The 27,769-nt window shown below is 32.6% G+C and overlaps 1 protein-coding gene across 2 annotated transcripts; it reads left to right on the top strand.

The window, feature by feature from the left end:
* The first annotated feature begins 207 nt into the window (after nt 1–207).
* LOC140448649 (uncharacterized) lies at nt 208–26,795 on the top strand. 2 transcript variants are annotated; one of them, XM_072541750.1, is made up of 7 exons: nt 208–359; nt 12,739–12,824; nt 18,545–18,805; nt 22,968–23,139; nt 23,245–23,801; nt 23,863–24,161; nt 26,206–26,795. In XM_072541750.1, exons 3-7 carry the CDS (start codon nt 18,659–18,661, stop codon nt 26,402–26,404), a joined length of 1,374 nt encoding a protein of 457 aa, XP_072397851.1. In that variant the 5' UTR covers nt 208–359; nt 12,739–12,824; nt 18,545–18,658; the 3' UTR covers nt 26,405–26,795. The 2 variants fall into 2 exon arrangements, with proteins under 2 accessions (XP_072397851.1, XP_072397850.1); XM_072541749.1 differs by lacking the exon at nt 208–359 and adding an exon at nt 7,878–8,096.
* Nucleotides 26,796–27,769: the final 974 nt, after the last annotated feature.

Here is a 27,769-nt window from a genome sequence, read left to right on the forward strand (position 1 = left end):
AAAGTGCGAATAATATTTCTATAGGTTTGAATTTAATCACATGAATAGTAGGCACAACGTTCCAATAATATGTTTAAAAACGACTAAATATACTATGCTTTATGATTATTTGACAGCTAGGAGATATATTGTTAAAAATTACGATATTTTTATTTCCTAATGTTGCATCAGAAATGTTCATTGTTGTGAGTAGGGTTCCTGACCAATATTCGCCGTGAGATTATAGTGTGTTAACTTCGGTTGGGTGTTGTTTTCCCTGAACTTGCCCCAATGCAGCAGGATCTTTTAATGTGTGTGCCAGTGAAAATTATTTTAACTTGGACAATTGGTGAAGTTCTAAACATGATGATGGGAATGATGTGAGTTCTTTTATTAATTTAAATAAATATTTTTATGCAATTTAAAGTCAAAATAAAATTTATGTTTGTTTTTTTATTGAAAATTTATTTAAGTTTTTATGTGAAGGAGAGTGGTATTTATATTAAAATTATGTTAGGTATTAGTATTATATTAAAATCTACTTGGTATTTGCTCAATTCCTTACTGCATAATTTTGCGTACAGTGTTTTTTTTTATACTTTTGGTAATATTTTCTTTTTCTCTAGTTGCGCTGGTAGGTATATTCCTTCGTTTTTGCTGTACATTTTGAATAATCTGCTGTCTCTACTTTAAAGTTTTAAGTGCTTGATTCTTCTTCTGAAACTGACTGAAAATAATCGGAGTAGGCTGCTAAATTTAAATGTACCTAAGTTACTTACGTTATCAATTTATGTAATATTTGAAATAATATTAAAATTTACATAAAGCTACAGAATTTGTTAAAAATAGATATTATTAAACCTAAACTTAAACCAAATTTTTTGCGTAATCAGGTAAAAACTTTATTATCAGCAATTGCGGTGAGTTGTCGGTATTATTAATTTTGGATGTTACGTTACTCTTTGCGGCTTGTATGAGCTGGAATGTATTATAAACTGAGAAGAGACATTTTCCTACTGAAAATGCTTTTAGCTACAATATGTTCATGATGAATGTTTAGGTGACAACTTTTTCCAGTTTCTCGACCAAAACGGTACCAGTTCATTTAAACAAATAAAAAGAATTATCAAAACACTACAAAAACCGTTTTAATAAATACTAATTCAGGATATTTTTAACTGTTGGTGTTTTTGTTTCTTGTTGAATTTAAATTAAGAACGGTCTTGAAAATTTGACATAAACGTTGAGCTTCATTTCAAGGTTAAAATTTAATTTTGAAACTGTTTCCTTGTCATTAAACGTCATGTCTAAGCGTATCTTGAACTCATAGAGTATTTTTGTAGTTGTAGTTAATTATTTACTCATTTTTAAAGATAAGGCAAAGGAAACGCCGTAAAATTATAGAAAACAATTATAGTTTCTAAAGCAATCAAATTGTTTGTTAAACTTTTAAAAATAATTAAAATAACAACAATTTTAAAATGGTGATGAGAATTGGAAAACTTATCGTTTTACACTATACTTAATAGATTGATAAAAAGACGAATATTCAAATAAAAGTGTTGCTGATAAAATTTTTAAGAATTGTTGATAATATAAAATACAAAAAAATACTTATCTGTAAAATAAAAGTTGAAAATATTTGTAAATTGCGTTGAATTTTTAAGCTTATATTATGTGCAAATTATGATAATGTGCTATCTCTATGTGTTTAATCATCATCAATGAGATAATAAATTACTTAGAAGTGTTTGGATGAAAACTTTTAACAATGTCAATGACTGAGATTATATCAACGAAATACTGATAAACGTGCTCTAAAACAGTAATAGCTTTATTTTTATTACTTAATACAAATAAATTTAAAATATCTTCTCAGTAAAACACTTTAAAAAGAATAAACAAAAAGGCAAAACTGATTGATTGACATGTACATTCCTTTATATTTTATGACTTGTTGCAATTCCTGCAGAACTGCTGAAGCTATTAGATGCAGAACAAATAAACATAATAACTGAAATATTTAATGAAATATACAAGGCAGGAAAAATACCAGTAGAGTGGCTCAAACCGGAGTTCGTACCATTGCCCAAAAAACAGGAGTAAAAGTTTGTGAAGACTATAGGACCATAAGCCTAATGAGCCATCTGCTGAACCTCTTTTTAAAAGTCATCCACAAATGAATTTACCAGAAATGCGAGGAACAAATTGCGCCCAATCATTTTGGATTTGTGAACGCTGTTGGTACGAGGAAAGCTTTATTATTTTAACGTGAAGGTATTGTTTAAGAAATATAGAGATGTCAGCTGTGATGTTTCTGCATGCCTCATTCATTACAAGAAGGCTTTTGATAGTCAGGCATGAACAAATGGTGGAAGTGCTGAAGAGATCAGGGATTGACGGAAAAGACTTAGAAATAATAGCTAACCTGTATTGGAATCAATCAGCGGTGCTCCGAATAGATGGAGAATATACAGATCAGGTCAAAATCTTAAGAGGAGTGAGACAGGGGTACATAATTTCACCACTGATATTCAATCTGTACTCGGAGCACATGTTTGAAGAGGCCCTAAAAGATATTGATGAAGGCATCTCAATAAATGGAGTCGAGCTCAATAACCTGTGGTATGCAGATGATACAATAGTGTTTTCCAATACCATAAAAGGCCTGCAAAACTTAATGAACAAAATAGCGGAAACAAGTAGAACATATGGACTGGATATATATACCAGCAAAATCAAGCTAATGATCATCAGCAAGAAAAACATAATTGGAGCAAATCTGTATGTGAGCCAAATGAGAATTGAACGTGTCTCACAGTAAAACTACTTGGGAACTATGATCAATGAGTCGTGGGACAATACCCAAGAGATTAAATGTCGCATCGGAAAGGCAAAAAGCGCATTCTTGACTATGAGCTCTGTGTTCAAAAGCTATGACCTCAACCTAGAAACAAAAATAAGACTCCTTAAATGTTACGTGTACTCAGTGCTTCTGTACGAAGTAGAAACGTGGACATTGAAGGCAGAAATTGTATTAAAACTTTAGGCTTTTGAGCTATAATTATACAGAAGGGTCCTGAAGATACCATGGACAGAAAAAGTCACCAATGAAGAAGTACTGCGGAGGATGAATACAACCGCGAATTTAGTCAACATCGTGAAGGGCCATAAGCTGCGGTAATTGGAACATATAATGAGAAATTATGCAGATATGAGCTACTCCAATGCATTTTGCAATGTAAAATTGAAGGTAAAAGCGCCCCAGAACGAAGAAGAATATCCTGGTTTGTTAACCTGAGAGCATGGTATAGAAAGACCTCAACACAGCTATTCCGTAAAGCAACCAACAAAGTTATCCTAGTCAGAATGATCGAAACGTTCGGAACGAACAGGCACCTTAAGAAGAAGAAGAAGATAATAGGGTTACAACACTAACCTAAGAGCCTATAGGATACCTACGACCAAAGATATATTAAATAATGCAGAATAGATAGAACATTTACATTCAAAATCCTCTCGGAATTTTAATTTACTACATCACTACGATTAATGCTACGGCACTGCCTGACCGCCTCGTTTAATTTCGCGTTTCCTGGAATTACAAAACGGGGATTTTCGAGAATAAATTACCCCCAATTCATACGATAATGTAACATAATAATCACACCCATTCAAGGTGAAATCGATTACAGGTCAACGGTACCATCAAAAAACTAATCCGTGATGGTACAGATTGTTCCTCACTCTGTAGTTACATGATGAAATCCCCAAACAATTAATACCAAAATTTCGTTGTTAATTGTTGTATTTCGCGGAGGTCCAGACTTGTTTTTGCAAGTTAGTGTACATTCGGATACAAAATTTTATAGGTGAATGGAGGACACAGTGTGGTACGCAAATATAATTATGGCAGGTTCTTCTTAACGCCACAAAGTGACTCTTAACTTCTTAACGCCACTTCTAGCTATGAAAATCCATTGTCAGTATTTCTCTTAACGACAGGGGGGTACCGTGACATTTTAAGAAAGGGATGCAAATTAAATGAAATTATAAAAAGACTTACTAAACTTTTTACTTGTAGTACAGCGATATTCTTCTGTTATCCTTTGCAAACTCTCTCAAACTAGTTCTTTTTCAATTGACAAAATCGCTATCTGACAAAGTTTTTAATCGGCTTCAGTACAGAAAATCTTCGTTCTATAGACGCATTTGTAGCAGGTATTGTCATCATTAAGTCACATACTTTTGAAACCTCACCATATGCTTCATCCAGTTCAGTTTGTTTAAGAAATGTCACCATTTTAGAACTAGTACCAGTTTGTACAGTGTTAAGAATCAGAAAAAAGGCACAGTTGGGAATGCAGGGAAAGAATGTCAAAACATTTTGTATTATGCTTTTTTCGAGAATTAAAAGCCTCTTCCGGGAAACTAGAGTTGGCATTTTTATTGAAATTGCATAACTCCACAAAGGTTTTTAAATCTATCTTGAGCTACTGGGATATGTTATCCATTATTTCGCAAAAAAGTCGATGATAAGATATTTTTGTGTCAGCTACATCGTCAGTTCTAATGCGTTTTCGCTTGGGTTCCATCTCTTCGAGGTCGCAAGTTTTTTGCCAGATGATATCAAATTGTTCCCTCTATCTGATGATTTGTTAATGTTATTGATCTAATTCGTTAATTTTTTGAATATAAAGTACAATAGCATTCGATTTAATGTGCAATACATCAAATAAATTGTCTGTATAAGGAAATAGGTATTTCAGAAAATACTTAAAGCAAAAATTTAAAATAAAAAATCTCGTTTGAGTAATTCCAAATAACCTCTTGAAGAATTCACGATTTCAGGTTCCCAACGGTCTTTATGGTCCAAAATGCTTCCAAATAAGACTATTAGAGATTTTAGATATTGGGAAACTGTTTTTACTAACCTCCTATTGTGGCCTCATCTGGTAGGAAACCTTTTCTGAAGAATGACATCTAAAGTATGTGTCTTTTTGGACGATTAAAAAAAAGCAGCCATTCCACTCAAGGTTTTGAAAAATACTTTCTGTCTTGTTCAGTGCAATGGATTGCGCTAGAACTAAATTTAGTCTGTGTGCAAAGCAGTGCACAAAAATTTTGGTTTGGATTTTAGATGTTTCTCATGTTAACATGGCATGCGAACTATTCCAATCTCAAGATGTAGTAAGTACTTTTTACGAATAGAATTGTCTTCTTCTTCCTTCGTGTATGTAGGCTTTAAAGCCTGTTTCTTCTTCAATATTAGCCTCTTAAATTGTTTAAATTATCTCACCATTTTTTCTTGATCTGCCAATACTTCTTCGTCGATTTGGTGACTTATCTCGTGCTATTCGTACTATCCTAACCTCTGCCATTCTACTAATATGTTCGTTCCACTCCTGTTTCTGTTTTGTCACCCATCCATTTACATCTTCTATATTGTATGCTCTTCTTATGTTTTCGCTTCTCTGACTATCCAACAGATTTTTCCCTGATATTCGTTGGAGTATTTTCATCTCTGTCGTTTCTAGTAGTCGTCTCGTTTTAGATGTGTCAGATCAAATGCTATAAGCTCACTTACTAGAAGCACGTGATATCAATAAATATTTATTGTAATAGATAATAAAATATTACGTAAAATTAAAGATTGTATGAATAGAAAGTGTTTCGTGAAATTTTTTTTAACGAGGAGATTATATAATAGCGATTAAGCCTATTCAGCTATTGTCTTAACAAAAAATGGAAAAGTTTAAAAATATAATTTATGCAGAATCTATTGATGACTCTGAATCGAAAACAAGAAAATATTAATTTGATGGATTTTGTAGAAACTGGGAATTTGCATTTGTTTGAAATACTGAAAGATTATTGGTTGAAAATGGAGACGAGAGAAGACGTTGTATATTTGATAGGATTTTGATAGCAGAAAAACAGTCTGTTCTGATCGCAAAAAGAAAAAAGAATAACATCTGAAGAAAAAATAAATTGAATGCCGGTGAATTCTGACGATAGAAGAAAATTAAATTGTGTGAATTGAAAAGTAATTTTTGTTTTCGAAAGTATGTAAGCAGCCATGTATGCTGAATGGTAGCAGTGCAGAAGTTAATGTTAATAGCATTTCTAAGTACCAGTTAATTATCATTGCATCGGGAGAAGCTTAGGCTAGGAGAATTTAGTATCCAAAACGAGATAGGAGTTTTGGTTAGAACGTAAGATCGAGATTCGGTTTTGGGAGCAGATCCAAGAGAGGATTTAGCTAGCGAGTTGACAATAGAGTATCCAGGTCAATCTACGAATTGAAAGAAATTGGATTATTAAAATTTGAGAACAATATTACAGAAATATAAAGTTTTGAAATGGAGCAGTAAATATTTAAGTTTATAAAAGTCGTTTGTTTTTATTTATAATAATTACTGATAAATCACTAGAGTATAATAGGCCAGAATTTCTGTGTCTGATTGACCTAAAGAAAGCGTTTAACAGAGTAAGACTTAAAGATGTAATCCATATTCTGTATAATAGAGAAGTTCCCCTAAATATTATAAAAACTTTATAATATGAGTTTAATTATTATATTAAATATTAAAATTATTAGATATTATAAAAGTCAGAATAGATGGACAACTTACAGAACCCTTAGAAATAGGCAGCGTAATAAGACAAGGGGACACATTGATACTCTTCAATTTAATCATGGATGAAATCATCAAAAGCGTTAACATAGGAAAAGGATACAGAATGGGAAACAAAGAAATCAAAATACTCTGTTACCAAGATGAAGATAGTCTGCAAAGACTGGTCCAAAGATTTAACATAAAAGCAAAAGAATTTAATATGACAATCTCATCTCAAAGAACTAAAACAATAGTAGTCAGCAAAGAACCAATTCGATGTAAAATAGAAATTGATGGCATCAGTATTGAACAAGTAATGGAAACAAAATACCTGGGAATTACACTGTCCAGCTATGGAGAGATCAAGTACAAAAAGCAAAGAAGGCTACTGTAAACGGCAGAGATGGATAAGAAGAATTTAATTGAGATAAATCACTAACCGGCAAAAGAAGTATCAGACGACCGCGCAAAAGATGGACTGGCAACCTTCTATAGAGGTATTAAACCGCCAATGAACAAGCAGAATTGCTTATAAAGAGAAAGAAGAAGAATAAAAATTTTCAACGTATTTTATCAATCTATTTTAACTGTAATGAACATTTTGGCATTTCTTTTAGTTTCCATTTCTGTTGTATGTATTGAACACTATTAAAAGGCAGAAGGTATTTCAGAACTCAAAAGAACACTGAGAATAAATTTGAACATCTGATTACTTGATCAATGAATTGAATAAACTCATTAATTTATTCCTCTTTGTTTGTTTTATAAAATCGGTAACTGTATTTAAATCTAAAGTAAATTTTAATATCATAATAATTATAAATTTTATTGATTTCTTCTATTTATATATCATAATTTTAAATCCCTATTTATAATTTTACTAGAATATGTATTATGAATACTATTTTACTATTTATAATTAAAATTTACTATTATTCTGACTAATGAACCATACAAAACTCATGTTTTGTTGAGCGTGACTCCATCACGTGAGAAAAATCATAATATTCGGTGAATCCACTTTCTCCGCCACTGGCAAGCCGCCAACTTTTTCGTTCGATTGTACGGAAAGAACAATCCCTTCAAGAAAACGGTGCCCCCAACGATGATTCACAAAATTGCAAACTCACACAGCTCGGTCCCGTGACATCGAATCTTTTCATTGGCCGTTGGTGATGTCACTAATTTCCAGTGGACGTTGAGGTTGTATTTCGACAACGCGCCCAACAGAAATAGCTATATCGCTCGCACTCTCTCGCCCTGGAGAAAGTTCGGTTCGCGTCGTTTTATTTGCGTCAGAAATCTAGCAACTATATCACAGACAAGACGTGTTTCTTGTTTGGTTCTGACGGGAATTTTTGAAAATAAGTAAAAAAAAAATTTCGTCGCTAGCAGTGTTTCCTAGTGTTCCTTTTTGCGATTCAGCTACCTACATTTGTTTAAAAGGTTGTTGGTCAACAAAGTTTTTGAGAGAAGGCAACGAAAGAGGCGTTTTGAGTAAGTGATTTTTACAATAAACTAACATCTAAGAGTCTTATTTTTATTTTGTAAAACATTAATACTAATATCATTACTAAAAGTTTCGTAGTTTAAGTAATTTTTAAGAAAAATTAGGTATTGCACAACATTGTGCAATGTGGACATATGATAGAATATCAGATAGCGGAATCTATAGTGATCTTTGCCCCCATATTTACATATTAACAAACCATATGGTTGCTTGTTCAACAATTTTTAACATTATTTACAGAGCTTTTAACGCAAAAATCAAAGTAATGTTTGCTCCCCACACTCCTTTCATTGTCTGACTCCACAAGTATCAACAGTGGCGTCTTTACAAGGGTTATTTGTTTTATTTTAATAATCGCTTTTATCTTGTTGCCAGGGCAAATTTGTTTTATATCAAACAGAATACGTCGTAATTTTTTTATCTTTTATATACTAAACAGCTTTTCTTTTGTTGTAATTATACGTGTTTAAGGAAAATTGCATTAATGGAAAATGTTGGTAGGGTTTTATTATATAAAATAGTAGGTAGTAGCACAAAACAAGCTTTAAATACTCATCGACTGATTTGGTATTCAAATAATGCAACAAAAAAGTTATGTAACTAGTTTTAAAAACATTTCGTTCGTTACAATGCTTGAAACACACACTGTTGATACCTCTGGAAAGGCATGAATACCTGTTATTTCTGCTTGTTGTCTTGGTAATGGGAAATACCAGACCAGAGATCTAAATTTAGCTTTATTTTTAACATCCCTCTATGTAGTGGCTTCAAATAGGGCGAAATCACTATAGCCGAAGTACATTAATCGTTTATATAGAAGGCCACCCTCTCTATAAAGAAATTACAGAAATTTGTTTTTGGGAAATTAATAGGTTATTTCAAAACGATTCACAATTGTAATTTGTCAGTGGGCGTAACCCAACCCAACTTACATGCAAAGTCTATATTCTTTGTTACATGTATCTTTTAATTGTACACGTCAGCTTTGTAAGGTATTTTTCATGTAGTTAATTCGAAATTGTTTTATGTGGTAATATATCTGATATTAGGATTTCCGAAAAGATATATAATACTTAAAAACGATAGCTTTTTTGTTTGTTCAGTCACATATCAAGGTCATATTGCCGACAGCAGTCCAATTGGATCGATAACAGTGCTGGATTTTCCGAGAATACATTAAAAATAGATTACCAAGAATCGCTCAAGCGTTTTTTTTACACGAGAGTCAGTAGCGCCGATTACAGAAAAGAATTTTGGACAAATTAAAAATTTGTTATAAGAAAAATGGTCATTCGAACAATGACCTAAACGAACGCTAAAACATCATTTGAATGATGTTTTAGCTATATAATTTTCTGTTGATATTGCACAGGTATTAATAAATAACTATATTAAGAAAAATTATATTTTCTCTTGGTGGTTTGATTTTGAAGTCAAATATTTGACAATTTGATTCAGCGTAATAAATCTCACGTTTATTAAATTTCTTTCTTTGGATATCTTTTTATCTTATATAAAGCATTCTGGATGTCAATGGGTTCTGCCACCACTTCAATTTTTATTGGCAATTTCGAAATGTTATTTAATCATTCACATTTTAGTTATTAAAGAATTGTGTTATATAATATTAAATCTGTAACTATATTTGAATAATATATAACAGTACTTATTTGCGCAATTATTTAATTTTGTCGTCTAAAGACAAAATTATATAGACAAACAGGTTAGTCACGGTCATTTCTAATAACCTTTCAATAATTCTTTTTCATTACGACTTAAAAATTGATGTTTTTAGTAATTTTTAAATATTTTAATTTTTGTATTAATGTTCCCGATCTATTTGAGGGGGAGGATAATTATTATTTCTGAAGTTCTATTTCCCGCAAAAATCGGAATGCCACCTTTCACATCGAAATCGTCGTCGTTTTTTCACAAATCCGCCCTGGTCTGTTGTTGCAATTAGCTAGAATTAGATGGCGGAGATACAGATTGGGGTAGAAGTATAGCCATTTTTTCTTGCCAAGTTGGTGACACAGTCATTTTAAAACTAGTTTTCATCATTATGGCGCTAAACGAAGCTCAGGGTATACGATTTTAGACAGAAAATGCAAACCAGCCTAATTATTCCCGGTATATGAATGAGTAGAGGTATAGAAAAATGTATGCAGCCACCCTGAAAATCCCCAAAAAATAACGCTTATGTTTAAGAGCCATCTTTTCTTGCAAATTTTGTGTTATGGCCATTCTAGGACATATTTTCATCGCTAATGCTATCGCCAATATAAAGTTTAGATATAAAATAGTAAACCACCTTTCAGTTATTATCCCTGTAAGGTTAAAAGAGCAAAAAGTAGAAAAATAAATCGAAAATAGCTAAAAATAATTTTTCCTCGATAACTTGTTATCTGTAACCAATAGCATTAATGTTGACGCACGCATATTTGTCAAAGACTTATCTGCTGTATCAGTATTATACAAAGTACTCCAGAGATAAGAAAATCACCTCATTTAGATAAGTAGAATCTGTACCATTTATGTTCTTCATTTTATATCCATATAATAAAGTTTAAAATATTTATCTGCCATTTCTTGTAAAACTATATCCTTTAGGAAAAACTAGTTTGTTTTTAAACTATTGCTCTAAATTATTAAACTGTTCAAAAATCTAATTATTAGATACAATGTAAATACGACACCACCCCTAAAAGTGAGTGGCTGTCATCTAACAAGATAGTCGATGTATTATCGCCTTAAAAAGACCAAATTAACACTCAATTAATCTGTGGTTGACTAAAACGGTTTTTACATTTTGTATAAATTCTGTGTCTTGTTGCCACTTCACTCTATCGTTTTCCTTTTAGTCTATGCTGCATTTGATGCCAGTTTCTTTGTTAGCAATCTGTTAGCAAGTTCTGAGATAGGTGGTAATTCTTTAAACAGTCAATAACTTTACTTATCTTCATAGATCGATGGTTAAAGTCGAAACCTGAATTGCCATTTTTAGATCGTATGAGGATTTGGGTTAAAAATGTTGCACTTAGATACGGTGTTGATTCCAAGTGGACAGTTTTTGAACCAAAATCCATCCTTCCAGTTGCGAACGGTAAGAGTCTGTGTGATAAAATCTTTGGTCTCCTTTTTTCCATTAATTTCAAAAATATCTAACTGGGTATAAATTTTCGTTTGATGAAGTTCTTACCAGCCATTTACGGCCATTTAATCTTGCAATTTACCGCCTCATTGAATCTCCAAGCAAGTTCAAATGAGCAAAGGTGAAAAAACTTTTTTTGTGCTGCATCGGGAGTTTCCTCGTCGTATCTTTGGATGATTTTTAATAGGTCTTCGGTGGATGCTTGTGAACTGAGTTTTCTTTTTTCTTGAACACTTTGAAGCCGCCTCCGATGGGTACCTCTGGCCAATCTTGCACATTTGAAAGATATCTGTGAAAGGGTAGATTTTTATGCCGTACTCCGTAAAATATTTTTCTTTCGCCATTTTTGCTATAGTATTCCACATTGACTTTACAGACGACTCTTTATAGTCTTCGCCATTGCCTTTTTTCATGTTGAAGTCATAATCCTCGAGAATTTTTGTTAGTTCCGTTATGGTAGTACGTCTTTCAAACGTAAAATTTCTCACTCGTAGGAACTGCGAAAATTGGGTCCAAATAGAGCTTCTGGACCTCTGCGTGTTCAATGGGACATTTTCCGAAACCAATTTTTTTATTTTTTCGCCTGACTGACATCCAAAATCTTGATTTTTCGTCTGGATTCATTATATCTGTCCCAAAAACGTTTATCAAACTGACAACAATAGAATTACCAGACACCTTCGTGACGGATCTGTTATAATTTTGTCGCTGAGAAATCACGGACAGGAAGGAGTTTTGCCAGTAGGAAACGTGGCGTTGCTATGACCTTTTATCAGTTAAAAATAGTCTCGTGAAATAGTCAAATTAATAATTAAATACTAAGACAGAAAAAATATGTTCTAAACATCGACAAGTTTTTTCGCTTTCCTAAAAAAATTTAAATTTTAATTTAAGAGTTTTCAACTTTTGGCATGTTACACACAAATTTGTGTTATTATAAAAAATACCTGCATAACGCTGCAACTTTAACGGAGTTTTTGCATTAACTTCCAACACGAGTGTAATTTTCTAAATGGTATCTAAAATGATATGATCAACGAGGATATTATGCTTTTAAACTTCTTGAGTGAAAATCTATGTCATTGTAAATCCCAATACTGTTCAGCTATTGCCAGCAACAGTTTCCAAACTTTATTTCAAAATATTCCTCATCGCTTCTGACAACATACACATATATTTTAACATCGTTTCCACTGCTGGAACTGCTCTGTGCTCTTCCTTTAATTCAGCACAGTTGGGATTGAATCAACCTAAACAGTGCTGCCAATGGTACATCCCTCGGTTGCGACGTTGCCGCACGAATGATTACTCGTATTTCTTGATATTTCAGTTGTTTTTACCTAGCTTATATACAAAACAATGAATAGTAACATTTCGTTTTGCCTAAAAGCTTCTTATGCAATACCATGAGTAGTATTTATGAAAATTTAGAAAACTTTTTTAGTTTATAGGTTTTAAACACCATTTTTTTGTTACAGGTTGAGCGTTCATTACCCTCAGCTCAATTCCTGGTAAAGGAAGTTTAGAAGTCAACATTTCTAGAAGAAGACAAGGCGAATCTAATGTAAGTACCTAAATTTTGTTGGGTATATTATCTTTGTTTGTACATGTTCGCTGATTCATTTTTGTTGTACATATTCGTTTGCTGTCTTTTTTTTTTAATTTCAGAACGCAGTATTTTCCGATTTTTTTAAAATTTTTTAGCCGAATTAGTAGATTGTTAGCATTGCAAGATGTTTAGTTTTTTCATTATATGAACTCTTTTTGAAGTATATACTCAGTATACGTTTGTTTAAATAAGCAGAAAAATAAGTAAACTGACTATTACTCATTCCGAACGTTATCTACGAGTTTTAATTGAAAATAAGTTTATTTTGTTGTTTCAATTTTCACTTCGAAAATCGTTCTTTTTCGTTTGAAAATTTCGGAAGTTGAAATCGAAACGTCAAGAAAAACGTATTTTCAATTAAAATTGTACCTTAATTCCTCTAAATATAACATAACAAACCATAAAAATACCATGCTAAGAGTTTGCTCAAAATATAGAAATTTCAAAGTACTAACTAAAATTAAAAGTACTTTGGAGATCGTTTTCAAAAAAATCTTTAAAATAAAAATGATTATTGAACTTAACCTGTGGCAAAACCAATTTGACAGTTGATTTAACTCTAAAAAAACATCCTGCAATGTCTCGTTTTCACTGATATGTTTGAGAATGTAAGAAAGACAATGTTCCGTCACACTGACATACTCAAACAAAAAAATCAGCGTTTCAGATTGTTGATTGCATTCGCATTTTTTCGGTAAGTATTTTAAAAGCTAGTAAAAGCTCAATTTAATATCATTTCAAATGTTTCTTGTAAAATCGTGTAGATATGAAAGATTCCTCCAGATCGAGGAATGTTTTTAGAACGTCAAGAAAAACTGTAAATTGTACTATAAGTTGTAAAAAGAACGGATACAAAAAGCCTGTTTCTTTATTTACTGCTATACTTCGTTTTACAAGTTTTTCAAATTTTCGTCAAAATGGTATTTCAATATTCTACTTAATTAATTGAATTTTTTCGAGATACTTGATGTATGACGGTAAATAATAACATTAGATTTGAATTCGCATTTGCAGATTTTTTCGTAGATACAGTGCTAGTCGAAAAGTCCGTTCCCCCCTCGAATCTTTTGAACGGTTATACTTATAATAGTGAAATTTGGAGGGAGGTAATAAACAGACGTAGGCTTCTTAACTAGTCATAACAAGTGACGTAATAGTGACACATGGCGTTACAGCGCCACTGTGACATAATTTTTAATAGGACCTTATGACAAGTGATACCTCGTTTGAAAGTTATTGAAAATACCTATTCAACCATCACTTACTATAAGAACTGGTTGTATTTAGCAATTAAATGAGAAGCTACAATTTTAGTATTTATTTAATTTATTCGTCAAAATGAGCTTAAACTCAAACAAAATTATTATGACTGAATAGGTATTTTCAATTCCCTTTTAAACGAGGTATTACTTGCCATAAGGTCCCATTTAAAATTATCTGTCACAGTGGCGCTGTAACGTCATCTGTCACTGTTACGTCACCTGTTATGACTAGTTGAGAAGCCTACGTCTGTTTATTACCTTCCTCCAAATTTCACTATTATAACAATAACCGTTCAAAGGATACGAGGGGGGAACGGACTTTTGACTAGCACTGTGTAACTTCTAAAGATCACTGATTGACTATATTCTTTCAAATAGAGAGCTACCCCCTTCCAAGTAAAGGCCGAACATTGGCAGAGATAGGAAGCAAACATAAGCTAGCGAAAGAGGTTTTTTGTATCATTTTCAATTTTACAGAACTTTATCTAGGAAGATCTAAAAATAATTTGAAACGACCCCACAAACCTACTAATTCGTTTATAAACGGGAACGTTAAGAGACTCACCAACACATCATTGTGTGCGTTTATTATACATTTGGCCACTTCCTAGATACTACCATTTTTCTACAAATTTTTAGAAAGAGGATCCAAAATATTCTATAGGGTATGTCTGTCAAAATGCAATCAAAAAGCAACCGTCTTCCCATAGATGGTGGTGGTACACGTAGCTACTGGAGAAGTTTGACCTGATTGACGATTAATACCCATTATACTGTTCTGTCCAATAATCCAATTGAAAATGTCTTATTATTTCGCTATGGTAACCTTTGATAAGACTCGTATGATTGGGCATTTTGATCGCGATCTCTTTGGTATAAGAAAACATCCAGCGGCAGACAAATATACAAGCTTTCCACTTAAAACAAACTACCTTGAATAGGCAAGTTGGTATTGGACTGCAAAGAACGGAAAGTTCTTTTAACTTTTGCCTTTCAAATCACGGGAAATTGCACTCAATGCTATTTAATTTTTAACATGAGAGTTTATATATACAGGGTTGATCTATATATGGGAATTTCATGGTAGCTTATTTTAACTGGAATGTATTATCTAGTAGTAATAGCGTGTTACTTAAGTACTTTCACTATTACCAGTTTTATGTTGTAAGATAACTACAACAGTATTTATAGTCTTAAGATCACATACGTTTCAAACTGACATTTTGATGTACATTAAGAATAGGTTACATTGATAACACGGTTGCTAGTCAAAAAGTGGCCGCGAATGAATTACCATTAATTTAATTAAGACTATTGGCGGCCACTTTTTGACTAACAACCTGTTATCAATGTATTCTATGCTTAAATGTATGTAAAAATGTGAGTTTGATTAACTACGTCAAAGACGAAAATGCCACCAAACCTCTCTAACAATCATACGAACAAGCTGAATTTTGCTGAAAATGTCAGTTTTGGGTCGCCAAAAGATGCAAAAAAGTTTAGCACTATTACCCCCGGGCTTCTCCCTAAAACCCCATTGTAGGGAGGTAAAAAAATCGATTTACCAAGAATCTGAAAACCGTAGAAAAAAATGTTTCAAATAAAAAATGTAACTGAGTAAAAAAATGTAAAAACGTGGCGCGATTTTTGCCATTTTTTATGATTCTCACAATTCAATTCAATCTATCCCTTTAATTGACTGGCCATTATGAAATAGCATATATAGCATGAAATTTTAGTTTTGAGTTTTGGAAAATATGTGAGGCATTTGGAATATGCTTAAAAAACGTTGGATACCACAACTCAAAATTTTATGTCATAGTTTTTAAAGATTGACTCTAAAAATGGAAATTTTACTACAACTGGTCAATGAAAGTGATCGATTTTATTGATCTCACGAGAATAAAAAAATGGCAAAAATCGCGCCACGTTAATTTATTTAACACCTTTATTAAATCTCAGTTTATTTGCGGTAAAATACAAAACTGCATACGAAAGCTGAACTGTTTCCCTTTAAAATGCCGCTTGATTTTTGTCGATAGGACATTTGGATAAAAAGATATCGAATTTTTACCATCCAGCTGATAACAAATTTTATTGAACATTGATTTCGCGCGCGTAAGTGACATGCAAGTTCTAAGAGAATAGTTCATTCTACACAAAAAATGCTTATAAACATTTTTGCTTAAAATTATCTCAGCTATATTTTTTATTTGAAACATTTTTTTCTACCGTGTACAGATTCTTGGTAAATCGATTTTTTCGTTTTTACCCCTGCGAAGGGGGGTTTAGAGGCAAGCTCGTGGGTAAAAGTGGTAAGTAAATATTTTTGCATCTTTTTTGGGGCCCCAAAATTAATATTCTCTGCAAAATTCAGCTTGTTCGTATGATTTTTAAGTCTCTGACGACTGGACTATTACGAAAGTGGGATCTTGCAAATCATAAAATTGTAAAATTTAAATGTTTAGGGTGGATCTTTTTGTAGTTATTTCCAAACTCAAAAATAATTCATTTGACACTAGAGAATTTATTGTTGATAAATTTAAAACGAAACATTTTGTATATACTTTTGATTTTGCTATAAATACTTACGTGTAGGTTCTCTTGCTGGATTTTTTCAAAATATAAAAGAGGAAAACGGAACAGTACCATTTGAAATGACATTAATTTGTTGCTTACTGGGAAATTTATTTAATTAACGTCCTTTATCAAATTTGAACATCACTAATGGTCAGTTTCTTTTCTCTCCCTGTGTTATAGGTCACAAGAATTGACGCAACGTAGTCTGGTATACTTTGTTCAGTTTTAAAGTCTAATATTACAAATATTTTTAGTCTATACCGCATCCGAAAGGAATACGGAATCGTTTGATGAAAAACTGACCATTTTCTATTTGATGTTATATTATAACAGTCAGTGTTTCTTTCTTCGCGCATTTCGAACCGGAAATAGAAACTATTTTATTGATTTACTATGTAAATCGTATAAATATTTTCTATTCACTTAAGTTCCTTTCAAATGTGGATCTAATATTAAGTCATAGGTGTAATGAAAGATATTCCAATGGTTGCAGTCAGTACGCTAAATTTTTCTCGCAAGACGAGGTTGTAGAAAACTCGACAGAAACTTCTATTATTCTTGAAAATTATTTAAAATATGATCTCGAAGTACTGACACTATTTTCATAAAAAATAAACCAATATGAAAATGTCTTCGACGTTTCGGATTCCAGATTTGAAGTAAGACACAAAATATTAGATGCTCAAACGGATGTGCATTGAAAATGTAGAAAATATTTCTCTATAAATGAAAGGTGTTAAATAAGTAAATAATATAAGCGATTTTTTAAACACAAAAAGAAAGAAAGAATTCAGAAGACTCTATATAGTTCAGTCATCAGAGACGTAGATGCCACTGAATCTCTAAACATCATATGAACAAGCTGAATTTTGCCGAGAATTTAAGTTTGAGGACCTCCAAAAAGGCTATTTTTTTGGACCCAAATTATCTGCGAAACTAAATATGTTACGTTTCAATTGGGAACTTTCACAAATTCATAATTGTAAAGATCATAATTAAAACATTTTCTGTAACATATTTAGTTTTGAAACATTTTTTTTGGTTCCTGAAAAATAGCCATTATGGAATGTACACCGATTCCATTTTGAACAAAAACGTACACTTTTGTGTAAACTGAAGCGTTTTCTCAGAAACAATTCTTGGAGCTACCGGCTATGTCAGTTACGCTCGCGAAATTTAGGCTAGTAATGAAAATTCTACAGCGACCGGTCAATGGAAGTGATAAAATCTGTTGACCTCATGAGAATCTCAAACAATGGCAACAATCCTGCAACGTTTATTGGACAGCTTGACTTCATTTGCGACAAAATGCAAAGTGAAGTGAAAGATATAAATAAATTCTGCGTTCTATATTTTTTGAAGAACTTTGATGAAAATGTAGTGTGCTGGTCAGTACACCATTAGAATATTGTTAAAGAGATACGAGATATGCAAAGGAAAAGGGATTTAAAATCTTTTTAAAGTAATCAATCAGAATTACCCACAAGCAACAATTGTATGAATCTGGTTATGAAAAGAATTGAGTGTGTATCCTTGAATAAAAGTTTGGTCATTTTGGAAGCAATAGTACACATTTATAAAATGTATTTGTATATAAAAAACGTTTTTACATACTAATACATTCTTGTTAAATCATCTATGTAGGTAAATTCAACCGTATTTGCTTTCATACTGACTCAATTTTATTCAAGAATGCATCTTGATGTGGAAGGGACATGTTAGAGCTCTTAAGTAATGTTACTTTAAAAATATCGAATAGATTTTGTGTCCCTTCCTAAGCAAGTTAGCGTCGCATCATCCAACCTGATGCTCATCGGATATTTGTTTTTCTAGTCCCTGTCAACATGGTCCCTGCCAGCAAAGTTCACCACCTTTGTGGATCCTACCGAGAAATACCTGAATACCCGGCACGAGGTAAGCTTGCGAGAGCAAATCGAGGAGGACTTGATGACGGCCAAGGTCAAAGGGCATTCGTTCGAAAGCGGTGCCATAGACCCAGTTTCGTTTATGTATGTCGACCCGTACGACGTGAATCCGTTATCCAGAAGCTCAGATTTGCCCCCCGCAACGATACTAGCCGATATACCGCTCAAGGTAAGTTTCCCCCATCATTAAAAGGTTCATTTTTTGAAATTTTTAACTACGTTTTTAAAAATGGGCCTATTTTTCTTATAAACAATTTTGATGTCTTAATAAAATATATTATGATCATTCATTTCATTGGATAATTTGGATTTTGTTATGTTCCAAAATTGAATAAATAGATAAATGACAATTTTTTGACCATATGTACAAGGCTTCTCCACCAACTTGCTAAAAAAAACACACTATTGCACGTATTTTATACCTGTATCAAAGAGTGTCACGAAAACGGCTTCTTTTTTTCAATTTCTGTGATCTACTTGGGCAGTAATGTTGTTTTAAGAACAGAAGCTGCGTTTTTAGATATAAATCTCGAAAATGAATATATACCAGACAATAAGATGACCTCGAAGCAAGAAAGGAGGGATAACTAACGCTACAAAATGGCAAATAAGTAACCGAGAGAGAAACTGTTAAAAAGAAGTCTGAACCCCTTCAGATAAAGATTTTTAAAGATTCCTACAGCCTGTAATCTTATTTTATTAAAAGTTATATTTTTCAACTATTTTTTTAGAAAAACAAGTATTATCAGCAGTTGTTCTTAAGTTTCGTTATCTTTGACAAGTCACGTGGAATTTTATCTATTATACTCGCAAAAAGTACATTATAATAGTCGGTAAAGAAACAGATCAGATCCTTTTATTAAAAAAATACATAAAATGAAGCAGAGTAACTACATTGAGACAACCAATTTTCGATTTGGAGTGAAAAACAGCTGGAGATAGAGAAGTCTTCGAGATGTGGCTATTCAGAAGTATCCTAAGAATATCATGGACAGACAAGATAATCAACGAGACTGTACTACAAAGAATGGGGAAAGAAAGAGAAGTGATGTATACGATTAAAGGGAGAAAGTTGGAAAATCACGTGATACATGAGAAACGGCACTAAATACAGATTACTGAAAATAATCCTTCAAGGCAAAGTATTTGTAAAGCTAGGAATTGGGAGAAGAAGAATATCATCGTTAAAAAACTTGAGAAAATGGTTCTCCACAACAACTAATCTATTTAAAACATCAGTTAAGAAAATAATTATAGCCAAAATGATCGCCAATATTCGTAACGAAAAGACACCAAAAGAAGATGTATCAAAATCCATTAAAGTAAAAAAATATGTTTTCACCGGTCATTGATTGGCTCTGAAAGACTTAAACGTCGAAATATTATTCAGGTTACAGTAATTCGTTGTTATATTTGAAAAACCACGTATTTCTAAACGACAGTCCTTTATAAAAAAAAATCAGATTACAGCAAAATTTATTTATTTTATTAAGATCCCCTGTATATTAAATGTCGAGGAAAGATGTATCTATAATTTATGAAGTTGTTCCGAATTACCGTAGCTTCCCAATATCAATTTCCTCGAAAAGCTCAACAAAAATGGTGCAATAATACGAATCAAACAGACAAGTCAAAACCGGCAAGAATCAGTCTGTTTGTGTCGGTGGTAGGGCATCCCCTTAAAAACGGCGAACCGTACCGCGGCCCGCAGACTTTCACTGTTTTTCGCAGGCGCCGCTCGCGAACGCTGTCGTCGGTGGAGAAGACGTCGTGTATGTATGGTCACGTGAGTGGTTACTCTACTCAGTGTTTTTGTCTTAGTTAACCAGTTGCATCGATAGACACAGTGATGGAATGTCGGAATTCCCAGCTCAGGTGGTGTCGCCAGGATGCTAGGATCTTTCATGTACTTATTTTCTTTTATTATATAATTTCACAGGGTGTCTGCCAAAATTTACATCCACATTAAAAAGAAAACAAGATTATTCTATTTAAAACGTTTTATTGCTTTTTAATACATTTAACAAAATGTTATGATGAAGCCAAAAAATAATGAAAAAAAATTGTTTTGTTTGAAAATTAAATAATTTGCATCTTGTTAAAAATATCTTTTTTATACATTAACCATTTTCTAATGGAATATCACCATTTTTAGTTATTTTTAAACAAATTAAACACTTAAATTTGACTACTATCTAATCTTACTTTAATTTTGTTGATTTTCTAGTTGTTCATATTTGCTAAAAAAAGTTTAATATTTCATTGAAGTATTTTTAAAAACTCTATTTTTTGTTCCATTTTAAAAAATAATTTCAAGAAAAAGATAACCGATGCTTTTTGGAAAAATACAACTGCTTTTGTCAACGTTTTATGAACAAATTTAACCTCTCAATTTTTTGAGAAGGTCAAACTGATTTCAAAATAAATTTGAGTTCTTTAGAATGTTAATTTTTTCTCTTTTATCTTCTTAAATCTTTTATCTGCTGCAATATTCTTAGAATGCAATAATTAATACACGTTATTAAGACCCTGGGTATATAAATTATATTTTAACCTGACATAAGCACTATTTAAAATTTTTATCATGAATTTCTTTCTATAGAATTTCTTTGAGGATGAGTGGCGGTGCGTGATGTCACACGTCAAATGTCAAATATAATATTTCATCGTTTTCGTTCATTTTATAATAATTTAATAATCAACTTTTATATTTATTATTGGCATTTCATTTTATAGTGAATGAATTTTTCGCACGTCAGAGAATTTTTATAATGTTGCGTTCTTTTAGCTTTAATTGTAATTCGTAGACAACTCACCATGTACCGCCACTCATCCTTTAGAGGGCGAATATAAACTTCAGTTCTTTTTAATATTTTCGATCAGTAATATTTTTTACATACACTATTTAATACAATAAATGTGAATAAAATTGTGCAATCGATCAATTTGCTATTGCATTTTTTTAATTCACTTCAAAAATGCTCCTAATGTGCAAATACTTTTAAAATTGTTTAAAAAGAAAAACAGATAATATTTTACTTTTCTATTCGATTTAAATAATTGATTTAATAATGTGGGAAAACCTATTAACATTTAATGAATCATTTTTAGAAGTCGCTTGAAATAAACAAAGAAATTTTAAATTCAAATAATTTTGCTAGAAAATTAATATTGTCAATATTATTTTTAGGAATTATACATTTTTTATAAAATTTGTTAATGTAAACGACTTAACTGCAAATTACATAGGTGGGCCAACTGATATGGGAAAGGAACTCATACATATTGTTTAATACCGCAAAATATGCTCATATTGTATAAAAATCATATTTTTGTATTAAAAATTCGTTAAAAAAATGAGCTCTACGATTAGAATTTTTTATAAATTTTGGAGACACCCTGCACCCTTATTTTCTTTTGGACTATTCTACGGTTAGTGTAGGTTTTCACAGCCAGTATTTTGTAAGAATACTTTAGTTTTGGTTCACTACTAAAACAATGACACCTACGCTACTAAGTAATATTGGACGTTTTGGTAAAATATCGTAACAATCGATGAGCTGTAACACCATTTTAAGTTTCAAACAAAAATTCAAGTTTTTTATGTGCCTATGGAGTCCTGATGCGATTGAGGTTTTGTATACCTCAGATCATTCGTGTTTTCTTGTATTGGTAATTATTAATTTTTGCTTCCGTCTTCAATCAATTTTACCTTTTCTATTCGTTTGTGGTTAGCCTGTTGAGTCGACAGATGTGTGCAAAGACATATACAAGAAAATTTAGTTTTGTAACTAAAAAGTGTGTTCCACACAAATATAAATGTGACAATTATCAAGGTGACAACTAACATGCGGGTTCAGTTCTAACTCTTTGATACCTGCTAGAACTGAACTTAGCTCCTGCTCTTCCCTTTTTTTTATCGACAGCAGCTTTCTCACGTAGCTCCAGATTTTTTTCGACCACTGTTCATCCATTACCATTTTCTCTACCATCTCTTTCACTGATTCAAACATTCTCTCTAGTTAATTTATTTTTCTCGTCCCTCTGGCACAGAAGCCGGTATAATAGTAAGAGAGAAAAAGAGATGAAGTCTTTGACAGTTTTATAAACAAGAAGGAACGTTTCATTTGTGTTTGAATGCTACCGCATTTTTTAACCAAAAAATTACTAAATTGTGTATCTAAAAATAACTTACCAATGGCGTTGTCCAATAGGTAGAATAGTCCAATAATAGCAACTTTTTCTTTCATATATTTTCAACCATGGAATCCATATCTGCAAAATGTGCAAAAAAAATTGCTCTAGTACTGACAAATTTCGTATGTTTTTAGGTCGAATCCAGTGTTTCACAACAAAGCCAGTGCGCAACAAGAGGTGGTGTGTTTTACGTTCCTCCAAAGAGAATCAAATTGGAAATGGAGGAATTCGGCGACCTGTCGTCGTTCGTTTCCCCCAAACGGGTAATGTCCAATTCTGTAGATGAACTCAATACTCCAGTCTTCGGTAAGTACAAATTTATTGCAATATTTGAAAAAGAACTACTGTTTTTACATATATACTGTCATAATTAAATATCTGTTAGTTAATCTGTTATTTTCTTAATTTCAGATAAGGATGCTTTTGATTTCGACATAAGCAGTTATCAGACAAACGTTCAGGCGGACTTGCACCTCATGCTGAAGTGCGATGCTGCGTTCTTCCGCGAAAATAGCTCCTTTACTCCACTAAACAAACAAGAGGACGTTTTCATAAACCCGGAGAACATGCATCTGAACGCAGTAGCAATTAATAATCAACAACTATATACTGACGCCGATATTTACTCGCCCACAGCGTCAGAAAATGGTACATACATTGTTAAACAGTCCCCGGACAACTCATCCATGTTCGACATGGACATAAACAGTAGTGTTAGTGTTAAAAGTAGTAGTAGACATTCTTCTTATCCATCGTCGCCGGTGGGCTCCGTCCACCCCGCTGTGACGGAAACCCTCGACGACAGTGAACGGTCGTTCCACTCCACTTCTTCGTCGAAGCCTAGGTTGTCCTTGGATCTCGGTCTGGGCCATCAGACCAACCTTTTAGATGTCAATACGCCTAGCATCATCGCCGAAGTCGTTAGCTTGGAATCGACTGGTTTTAACATCTTAGATCTCGTTAAAGAGGTAAGCATTACAACTCTCCGAAGTAAAAAATTCTTACTAAAGGTTAATTTTTTTGTTTTAGGACGACATACAATTCGTAAATGACGTTTTTCCCGACGCCTCCACCTCGACCCTACCACGCTCATCTAATGTGTCGCAAAAAGTTGCCGTTAAACAACCGAGAAGGCGGCAGAGAATGGCCGATGACGACGACGAAGACTACGTTCCGCCTTCTATGAAGACGAGCAGATATCCCGTAGCCCATGACTATTCCTCAGACAGCGAGGACGAGAAGCCTCAGAGGAAGAAGGCCAGAGGCAGACCTCCCAAGAGGACGGAGTCTATTTCGTCAGATTGTTCCAAAGATAGCGACGTTTCTAAGTAAGTCGATTAGAATTTTTTGAATCTTCAATCTAAATTTCATAAATCACAATTTATTTGATCAAAATATTTTGTAAATTGGCATTTTTTAATTCTAAATTATATACAAAACATAGAAAACTAATTTTATTCCTTCTTAAATGTGTTTAATATCATAATTAAATCTTTAAAATTTCCTTGACAGGTGCGTGATAAATATATATAGTTTTGTGTCACCCTGTATACTAAATTGAAATGGTCGAAAAGAAAATCAACACCAATGAACATTATTTGATTTCCTGACTGCTTTCCCAGTTTTTGACTTTCATAACAGTTTCAGTCGCGAGTTTTGTCTCACCCTGTACACTAAATAGTAAAAATTAAAAGTTAATAAACTTTTTATTTAATTTCTTAACTCTCGAAAGTGCATTATTTTAAAATATACTTTTTATTATACTGTTTTTCCTGCCCAAATATTTATGAAACATTTTAACAAATTTTCAAAATACACTCGACCAAAAAATTTCATTTTCTCAGGACTTTTTATTAAAATGTTGACTATTTTCGAAATTATAACATTGAACAATTGTCCTGTTCAAAAAAGTATTCAATGAAACTTCTTACTAAATTTTGAAATTTTCTATTTGTTATTAATTATTCATTCACAATGAATAAATATTGGTGAAATTATTACAATGTCTTTAATTGATCTATACTTAATTGCGCATAAACTGATGACATTAATTAAAATTAATTTTTTGTATAAATTTATGACATTTACTAAAATATAATCTTCATAACTGAAGGAATGAATAAATGATTGGTTTCAAAAATGAAGTCGAATGTTAACTTAGTGTTTTTAACTACATAGTATATTGCCCTTACTCATTTTGGAGCGCGAGAATACTTATCTAAGTGCCTTTTAAGAGAACTTTACGTCTTGACATTCTGTTTTTGCCCTTCTCAGTTTTTTTATAGTCAGTCAATGCTTTGCGATAATCGCTCCACTCACCTGATCTTTTAGATCAATTAAATTTTCGTCTGACTTCTGTGCTTTGATTTGCAACAGTGTCACCACCAGGGTACTTTCCTGTTACAATTCCTCACTATCTCAAGATCTTCAAACGCTGACAACACATCTTGAATTTGTTAGGTGTTCCAATATATGCCTTATCGTCCCTTTACTCTTAACTAAACAATATTCCAGGTCTGCTTGTTAGGCTTCAAAATTTGTTTACGAGAAGTTTTCTTCATATGCTCATTGCCTGTTATCTCGATGGTCTGAACAACATACCTCATCTAAGACATTTTAACAGTTTGGTGTTTGTATAGGTCAGATGGTACACATTTGCATCACAGCCAATGATTAATTAGTCAAATTTTCTTGGCATCTTTCACTAGCTGCTCTTGATGATTGTTGTTCAGGATCACCATATGGGAGGTATGCTAATCCGAGAACTATCTCCTTCATACCTCCTCCATCTATGTCCTTTATCATTACTGTCATTAAGTCCGTGGAAGAGAGATTCATCAACGGTAATGTTTTGATATTTCTTTTTGGTATTATGCAGGCCCTTGGGACTTGCATAAGACCTCTTATTTGGCCTTTGTAAACCCAGAACTCTTGTATCAAGGCTACGCTGAACCTTCTCATGGCAACAATAAGTTCTTATATAATTCTGATTGAAGCCATTGAGAGCCATCATTAAGAAGTTGGTTCAGAAGACAACTTCTGCCGAGACTAAAAAATGACAGTCAAAGATCCTTTATATGCGTCTATATTCTTTGATAAAACTGGTAAATACACAAAACATCCTAAATAAACTAATTTCGTTTTCTAAACATCACAGTTTTTGTATTTAACCCTCTCACATTAATTATTGGTATCAGTGTTCCCCCATAATTGCACTAGTTATCAAAATAATAAACTACTGACAAATTCTTTACAATGACCTACTTGTAATTATAAAGTGTAAAAGTGAAAAAAATTATAAAGTGTAATTTTTATTACAATAAATTTATTCTGTGTTCTGTAAGACTAATGTATGTTTTTTTTTTGTTGCAGATATAGGGAATTGAGGGACAAAAACAACGAAGCTTCTCGAAAATCGAGGATGAAGAGAAAAATAAAGGAACTGGAAATGGATAAGGAAGCAGACGAACTTCACAACAAAAATATTAAGTTAAAAGCACAAGTTGAAGAACTAGAAAAGATGGTTAATAATTTCAGGGATAACCTTTTCAAGATAATGATAAATAAATAAGTAGTTTTTAGTAACTTAGATTATTATAATCGTTGTTGCACATACAAATCGGAATATTAGTTATATGTTACTATATCGACAAAAGAATTTGTGTGTGCTTTTAAATATTTAATGTGATTTAACAATTTTTTACTATTTTTTTTATATTATATACGTGTTAGTTTATATTATATTATCACCTAGAGACTAAGGGTGTTCTGTGGTGGGATTTTTATTAGTTGTTTTTGGTTCCACCATATAGATCTTATAATAAGGTCGAACTTGTGTTTTTTGTGAGTGAAGAGACTGCAAATGTTTTAGTATAACACTAAGATTACTATTTTATTACTAAAAAATGTATGTACCTGTATTTACTTATTATTATGAATCAATAATAAAAAATTTTGTAGTACTAAGTTTCGTTTTCTTTAAATCCTACTCATTTGTCCTGGTTCTCTTACCGACTAATACATTTTGTGAATAAAAGGTAAGTTATAATCATCATCAGTTGGCGCTACAGCCTTTCGTGAGCCTTGGCCTGCTTCAAAACAATCTTCCATCCTTCCCTATCGAGTGTCTGTCTTCTCCAGCCCCTCGCTCCAATCTCCCTCAGATCTTCCTGTACATCGTCCAGATATGAGTTTAGGTCGCCCCCTTCTTCTTCTTCCGACCGGCCTGTTTAGCATAGTTATTTTAGTGGGATCACTCTCATCCATTCGCATAACGTGGCCCACCCACCTTAGGCGGTTTATTTTGATGGTCTTCACAATATCTGCATCACCAAAAAGTCTATAGAGTTCAAAGTTATATCGCCTTCTCCACATACCCTGTTCGTTTACTCCGCCATATAATTATGGTCCTCAATACTTTTCTTTCAAAGACTCGCAGTAACTCTTCATCTCGGGTCGTCATTGTCCATGTTTCCGATCCGTATGTGAGCACTGGGCGTATTATTGTTTTATAAAGTTTGCACTTCGTTGCTATTGATATACTTTTCGCTCTTAGTTGAGGGCCCAGGCCAAAATAACAGCGGTTAGCCACACATGTTCTTTTTTTTATCTCGTTGGATGTGTTATTTTTGTAGTCTACCAGTGATCCTAAGTAGCAGAATTCTTCTACCATTTCTATCGTTTCGTGTTGCACCTCTAAGTTATTTTGTTGAATTCTTGATATGGCCGGCATATTTAGTTTTCTGGATGTTAATCAGAAGTCCGATGTTTTCTGCGGCATTTTTGATACGTGTGAAAGCCTCCACTGCTTCATTTTGGGTTCTTCCAATTATGACGATATCATCAGCGTATGCCATTATTTGTATACTACGGGTATATATCGTACCTTTTAAGTTTATTCCCGAATCTCATAACTTTTTCTAACGCTAGGTTGAAC

This window comes from Diabrotica undecimpunctata, chromosome 8, assembly GCF_040954645.1.
Source record: "Diabrotica undecimpunctata isolate CICGRU chromosome 8, icDiaUnde3, whole genome shotgun sequence".
Taxonomy (NCBI): Eukaryota; Metazoa; Arthropoda; class Insecta; order Coleoptera; family Chrysomelidae; genus Diabrotica; species Diabrotica undecimpunctata.

Bases quoted from the DNA above. Each gene is read 5' to 3' on its own strand.
- LOC140448649 (XM_072541750.1), top strand. From the start codon at position 18,659: ATGACGGCCAAGGTCAAAGGGCATTCGTTCGAAAGCGGTGCCATAGAC. The intron at 23,802-23,862 runs GTAAGCATTACA...TTTTTGTTTTAG, and splicing joins TCTTAGATCTCGTTAAAGAG to GACGACATACAATTCGTAAA. The intron at 24,162-26,205 runs GTAAGTCGATTA...TTTTTGTTGCAG, and splicing joins AAAGATAGCGACGTTTCTAA to ATATAGGGAATTGAGGGACA.